This window comes from Microtus ochrogaster, chromosome 4 (genome assembly GCF_000317375.1).
Source record: "Microtus ochrogaster isolate Prairie Vole_2 chromosome 4, MicOch1.0, whole genome shotgun sequence".
Lineage (NCBI taxonomy): Eukaryota > Metazoa > Chordata > Mammalia > Rodentia > Cricetidae > Microtus > Microtus ochrogaster.
Window position 1 is genome coordinate 44,893,729 of NC_022011.1, and position 7,440 is coordinate 44,901,168.

Below are 7,440 nucleotides of genomic sequence, written 5' to 3' on the forward strand. Positions count from 1 at the left end.
AAATGACTGATTCATTTGCTTTACAAAAAAAAAAATTATTTACTTTTTGCGACAGCATCTCCCAGTGAGCCCTGGCTGGCCTGGAATTTTGTATGTAGACCTAACTGGCCTCTAGCTCAGAGAGATCTTACTGCCTCTGCCTTTTGAATATGGAGATTAAAGGTGCAAGCTACCATGTCTGGTCCCAGTTGCATTTTTTGAAAGTGAATGAATAGAGATAAAGTGGATAGAAACATATGCTGCTTAAAAACTTGGCCCCGTGACAGGTCACTTTTTTCTGCTGGATCTAGAACCCAGGATTGAGGATTTGTGGTCAGCAAGCGCAGGACCCTGAGAATGAACAAGAGAGAAATGGGGGCATGTGGGGGCTATATCTGCTTCCCATGCTGCGGAAAAAGCCTACAACCCATTCACTCTTATACATGCTGCTGCAATTCATACATGCTGCCTAAAACCTCTGTGTGTGTGCACATGTATTTTTGTAAGCACACACATGCATGAATGCGTGCATGTCTATGTGCATATGCATCTGTATGAGTATGTATGTGCTTATATGTGTCTGTATGCATGTATGTGTGTCGTGTAGCCGTGTGAATCTGCATGCACACATATCTACATTTCATGTGTCTGTGTGGACATGTATGTGAGGGGTAACTCTTAGCCTATGTAGGTGATGCTGACTGTCACCCTCATTGCTTTGGTGACCATGGATCCTAATAGTGTCTGTTCCACCTACAGCTTGGCAAGGTGATCAGAGACCCAGGCAACTCTGGGTGCTTAATGCTTCTTATGTGACCCAGCATGCTGTTGGGCGTCAGGAAGCCAGGCTACAAGCTTTCTGGGGCCCAAGTTCAGGCCTGGTACTCTGATGAGTCCTGGATATGTGGTAAGGTTCAAGGCAGGTGTGGCTCTGTCCTCTTGGCCTTTGTGGTTCATCTGGGAAAAAGACTGCCCTCAAATGGTCACACTGCTGTTTGATTGCCCTGGGGCATGTGCCAGGAGACAGTTACAGCGTCCCAGTGGTACTGGACTCGGGCCATGGGCACCTGGCTTATGTAAGGGGTCAGAGTGGTTTGCCTGGGGTTATGGCTAGAGCTTAGCAGATGGTCACCCCCCCACCAGGACAGGAGCAGGAGGACCTAAAGAGAGCCCCAGCCCACAGCCTGGGATGGGAAGGGCAGGGCCTGTGTGCATGTGACTGCCTGGGGCTTCTGGCGCGCCCACTGCATCTAGGTTTATGTCAGCAGAGAGCAGGGACAGGCTTAGCAGAGCCAGAGCAATGTGACCAGACTGGTGTTTTTAAAGAATCAGGGGCACCTTGGAGACCAGGCAGGAAAGCGGGGTCTCTGCCAGGGGCTGGAGTCAGGATGGTGCTGAGGCCCTTTGCTGGCGCCCAGGCAGACCTCTGCAGATATTTGTTGAGTTGGTGACCATGCCGTCTGCAGCAGGATTAGGATGGTGGGAGGATCTGGGGACACCATCTCAGACACACTAGAGGCTCTGGAAGCATTTGAGGTCCAGGTTCAAGTCTGGACTTGCCTGTTATTCTTTGGCTCCCCACACCCGAGAGGACAAGGACAGAGCATGGCAGGTGGCCTGAGCAGCAGGTGCCTCTGCATCAGCCCTGGCTGAGAAGGGCGCAAGTATGTTCCACGGTTGCTGTCACCATGTCAAAGTTCTTAATTTTGGAATGACCCTTGTCTTTTCATTCTGCATGAGGGCTCAAGTTCTGGGTGATTTTTGTTTTTGTTTTGTTTTATTTGTGAGGGGGTCTCATTAGTTTAAGCCCCCAGCTTCCTGACCTGAACTCCTGGTCCCTTTTGCCTCACCTCCCTGAGTGCTGGGACTTCAGGCCTTAGTGTATCATCCTACACAAATCAGGAAGGCTGCGTGTTGACGAGCGGTGGTGGCACACACCTTTAACCCCAGCACTCGGGAGGCAGAGGCAGGCGGATCTCTGTGGGTTTGAGGCCAGCCTGGTCTGCACAGTGAGCTCCAGGACAGATCAGGCTATCCAGAGAAACCCTGTTTCTAAAACAACAACAACAACAACAAAAATGTGTGTATAATATGAAAATAGAAGTGAGGTCTAGAAAGGCTTCAGGTCAGATGAGGGAAGCCAGGTCCGAGCCAAGAGCCGCACCTACCTTTGCCGAGGCCTCCTTTTGAGCGTCTCCCCAGGTTTCTGATCACAGTTGTGGCAGGTGTGGATTAGCACGTGGGCTCACGGAGGAAGCCTGGCATGGGCATGCTTGCACTTAGCCGTGGGCCGCTAATGAGCAGTGACTGTCAGAGAGCTAATGTCTGCCTCAGTTTCCATTCCAGGCTGCTGTGCCCCTCACACTATGTCCCTGGTCGGTCCCTGGCTCTTCCCATCTCCCCCAGAGACTCCCCCTCGATGCAGTTGGCTCTGCCTTGCATCTCTCTATCTGAGTAACGTCTCTCATGAGACTCTGCTGGCTGCCAGCTCATGAAGGCTGTCACCTGTCTGTGACTGGACCAGCGCTTAGGATTTCAGGGTGGGGTCAAGAGCAAGGCCACCCACACTAATGTGAAGCCATCCCCCACCACGCTTGTGCGTGCATGCATCTGTTGTAATATGGAAGCTCAAAGGGGCAGTGGTTTCTCCCAAGCTTGTTTCCTTCCTTTTACATTTGTATATGTATTTGGAGGGATGGGGGTGCTGCTGTGAGCTTGTGGTGGTCAGAGGGCGACTTGCAGAAATTGCTTCTCTCCTTTCTCTGTGTGGGTCTCAGGGATGCCCCTCAGCTTTTGCTGATGGGCCATGTGACTGGCCCTTGTTCTCAAACACCTTTCAACCAGTCGTGGTAGCTCATGGTGGAGGCTGAGGCAAGACGATCACCCTCAAGTTTAAGGCCAGCCTGAAGAGACTGGGATAGACTGAGATCTTGTAAGCCCCTCCCCAACCAAACCCGCACACCAAAAGAAACAATAGCATTTTTCCAGGCTCAGGGTGTGTGGCTGAATGGTTAGAGGACTGTTTAGCTTTTCTGGGGCCCTGGGTTTCCTTCCCAGTACTGCAAATCAGACAGGGCACTAAAAAGACTTCCAGGGAGACAGAAAGCAGGGCCTGGAACCCAGGGGCGTTAGACAGAGGCAGGCAGCTCTTGAGAGTTTCAGGGCAGGGCCGGGGCCCTCTCTGGTCTGAATCCTACTGGGGAATCAGCAACCCCATGCTGAAGTGCATGTGGACCTGGGCCTGAGGGATTGCTGGGGGTGGAGAGACAGGTTTGTTGTGTCTGGCTATGCTCAAGGCCTAGCCTGTCACACATGACTGAACTTAGCAGTGAGAGGAACAGAAAATTTAGCAGAGCCTGGGGCCGAGGAGGCAGCCCCAACTTGTGAAGTTCTTGCATGCAGGTGTGGGGACCAGCGTTTAGATCCCTAGAGTGTAGGTAAAAGCTGGCGGGGTATGGTGGCCTGCTTGTAATTCCAGCTTCCAGGAATACAGAGATGGGAATTCCCAGAGTAAGCTGGCCAGCTGGACTAACATGGAGAGACCCTGTTTCATTACATCAGGTGGAAGGAGATGGAGGAAGAGACCAGTGTCAACCCTGGGCTCTCCCAGGTCTGAGTGCACACACCTGCACACACGTGCTCCCACACACAAATGCACACACACACACACACACACACACACACACACTACTTAAACATGCACCAAGAAAAAAAATAAAAATTCTGTCCCTGCCCATCCTCTTGTTGTGGCTCCAGTTCTGGTGACCTCCCAGCAGAGAGACTGAGGTGGCATGATTGGGGTGCACAGTTGAGGGGCAGTAGGGCCACTCAACAACATCCCGCCATCCATCTCTGGAGCTCTTCCTTGTTGCTAACCAAAACTCTGCCCTGTTAATCAGCATCCTCACTTCCTGCCCCTGGCAGCCCCGGCTCCACTTTCTGTCTCAGGATTCAGGTGCTCTGGGCACCACATGTAAGTCCTGTCCTGACACAATTCCCCTTTTGTGGTGGCTTCTTTCAGTTAGCATAATGTCCCTGGGCTCCCCTGTGTTGTAATGTGAATCAGAATTTTCTTTACTTTCAAGACTTTTTTGTTGTACATAGGAACTGTGTTTTCTATACCCATTCAGCCACTATGGAAACTTGGCAGCTTTCTCCCTTTGGCTCCCATAAGTGACGCGAGCCTCAGACAGAAAGGCAGTCTTGCTATTTCTGAGAGAAGCCTTAGGTAGCTCAGGCTAGCCTTGAACTTGCTGTGTAGCTGAGGATGACTTTGAAGCTTTCCTCTTCCTGCTTCCATCTCCCAAGGGCTGCGGTCACAGGCAAGAGCCTGACTAGGAATGCACTTCTAATAGGAGTGGGGCTCCCGGCCAGCAGTGGGATGAGGAGGTGTGCAGAAAAGGGTGGGGTCAGCAGGTGTGAGCCTTGGTGCTGTGTCTCCAGGCCTCACTGGAAGTCCGGTGGCGCAGTCGGGCTCATGGACAGTAGAGCGCCCTCCGTGGCCACGTGTGAGCAGGTGTTACCTTGTTCCCTGTCTCCACCTAGAGCTCTCCTAGGTGATGGCCCTTGGGTCTGATGACAGTCTGAGGGACTCTGAAGCCTGGCGTGAGTTCTCCAGTAGCCACTGTGTCCCTAGGAGCTTGGGAACTCTGGGGTAACCCAGCTGGGCTAGCGGGTCCACACCAGTCCTGGCAGTGTCTGCTGCAGGCTTTTGCTGTGCATGTGCCTTGGGCTGACAAGTTGCTGTGCAGCTCTTGCAGTCCGCCTAGCCCAGGTATGCTAGATCTGAGGTACCAGGATGGGGAGGACCTTGCCTGGCTTCCCATGCCACTGAGGTGGCCAAGACTTAGTCTGTATATGGGATTCCCATGTTCAAGCTAGACACCCACCACGGCCCCAGCAGGTAAAGTGTGTCAGACTGAGCACGTGGTAGGAGGGACACACTACTCCCCAGGGATACAGGGTCTTCAGGCCTGGTGGTAGCAGCAGGCTCTTTGGCTGGATCTCTGGAGGTAAAGTCTCTGAGGCCAGGAAGGAAAGAGGCCTTTTAGAAGAGGTTTGGCCAGGCTTGCTTTGGTTCAGTGGCGGCCGTGTGGAAGTGAGTCTTCCAGGATAAGAGAGTGAAGAGTCAGGTAGAAAGAGAGTAGCAGCATTGCAGCCTTGCCTGCTGTGGTTCCTGCTGGGTGTGGTGGAGACAGCATGGAAGGAAGAGGGGTGTTGGAGGGAGAGGATGCAGAGGCCCAGAGACGGCAGGCATTTGCCTAAGGTCGCATGCTAGCCAGTGGAAGGGCCAGTCATCCCCAGGTCAGCTGACCCCATAGCCATTGGACTCTGGAGCCTCCTATTGGTTCCCACAGTTGCAGAAGAATAACTCACAAGTCAGTGGGACACATGTGGCAGGAGGAAGGTCTACTGAGCTGTAGTCTCATCCTGGTCTGTATTCAAGTGCTGTGTAGTTCAGGAGAGCCCCTAGCCTCTAAGAGGCCATAGCCACCACCCTAAGATCATAGAACTGTGTGGCTTCATGTGTTTATCTCGCTGATGTCTGGGAAGACCAATTTTGGCCAGTGTTTGTCCATATTAGAGACTCAAAATGACAAGTCCCTGTGAAGAGACAAATAGGGTTTTTCCAGATCCCAGCTGGCATCTAATACTAGTTTAAGAATGTTGGCTCTCTTGGGGCTGGAGAGATGGCTCAGTGGTTAAGAGCATTGCCTGCTCTTCCAAAGGACCCGAGTTTGATTCCCAGCAACCACATGGTGGCTCACAACCATCTGTAAAGAGGTCTGGCGCCCTCTTCTGGCCTTCAGGCATACACACAGACAGAAAATTGTATACATAATAAATAAATATTTAAAAAAAAAGAATCTTGGCTCTCATGAAGGGATAGTCTGGTTTGGGATGGTACTGGGTCTTTAAAATATCATATATACATATTTAAAATTTTTATTTATGTATTTTATGCATATGGATGTTTTGTCTGCATGTACATCTGCATGCCAGAAGAGGGCATTGGATCTCGGGGACTACAGTTAGAGACGATTGTGAGCCACCACGTAGGTGCTGGGAACTGAACTCTCGGGATCTCTGGAAGAGCCACCAGGGCTTTTTTGTTTTGTTTTGGTTTTGGTTTTTTGAGACAGGGTTTCTCTGAAACAGTCTTGGCTGTCTTGGAATTTGCTTTTTAGACCAGGCTGTACTCGAACTCACAGTCTCCCCCCCCCCCCCGTGCCGGGATTACAGGTGTGCACCACCACTCCCCGGCTGCAGCCAATGCTCTTAAACACTGAACCATCTCTCCCGTCCCCCCAAAATATTTTGTTTTTAGCGCACGCACATGTGTGCGTGCGTGCGTGCGTGCGTGTGTGTGTGTGTAGGTACATGGGTCCAGGTGCCCACAGAGACCAGAAAGGGGCAGCAGATCTGGAGTTGGAGTTACGGGTGTTTGTGAGCTGCTGACTTGGCAGCTCTGTAAGGGTAGTATATGAGCAATGAGCCCCCTCTGCAGCCCAGTGTTGAGGTAATAAAGCCGCCTGGGACTGGACTCACATTACCTGATACTGGATGTCCTGTTTATTCTCTGCTCTGCCCCACACCAGCCCCATGAGCAAAGGGGGTGAGTCTGCTGAGCACCTTCTGTCCCCAGGGTCCAGGACAGTCCCTGTCCCACCATGAGAATGCAGAAAAGCCTTACCCAGTACTGAGAAAATAACCTGGCCTTCTTTCCTCCACCCCCCAGGTCTAGCTGGGAGCTCCCTGATCTCCAGGAGGGCAAAATTGAAGCCATCAGTGACTCGGATGGAGTGAACTACCCGTGGTATGGCAATACCACCGAGACCTGCACAATCGTGGGCCCCACCAAGAGAGACTCCAAGTTCATCATCAGCATGAACGATAACTTTTACCCCAGCGTCACATGGGCCGTGCCCGTCAGCGAGAGCAACGTGGCCAAACTGACCAACATCTACCGGGACCAGAGCTTCACCACGTGGCTGGTGGCCACCAACACCTCGACCAATGACATGATCATCCTCCAGACGCTCCACTGGCGTATGCAGCTGAGCATCGAGGTGAATCCCAACCGGCCCCTGGGCCAGCGAGCCCGGCTGCGGGAGCCCATCGCCCAGGACCAGCCGAAAATCCTGAGCAAGAATGAGCCCATCCCGCCCAGCGCCCTGGTCAAGCCCAATGCCAACGACGCTCAGGTCCTCATGTGGCGGCCCAAGTACGGGCAGCCGCTGGTGGTGATCCCACCCAAGCACCGGTAACAGCCAGGCCGCTGCGAGGTGAGACTCACGGAACAATATTACTACTCAGAAGGAAACCCAGATGCCCTCTCCGGTCATTCAGAAAAATACAACCATTCTACCTTCTCCAGGGGCGGATCTCACTGTGCTAATCCCCGCTGGCCTCCTGGCTCTCCCACCTGCTTCCCTGCAGGACACACAGGTGTTCCCCCCC

At 52.6% G+C, this 7,440-nt stretch overlaps 1 protein-coding gene across 1 annotated transcript in view; it reads left to right on the forward strand.

Annotated features, from left to right (window-relative positions):
* The window catches only part of Fam78a (family with sequence similarity 78 member A), a 14,487-nt gene extending 7,056 nt beyond the window's left edge, over nt 1-7,431 (forward strand). The window contains exon 2 of the mRNA XM_005346088.2: nt 6,719-7,431. Within this exon, the coding sequence (XP_005346145.1) occupies nt 6,719-7,247 (529 nt within the window). The 3' untranslated portion in view covers nt 7,248-7,431. The remainder of the gene's footprint in view (nt 1-6,718) is intronic.
* The last annotated feature ends 9 nt before the right edge of the window (nt 7,432-7,440 follow it).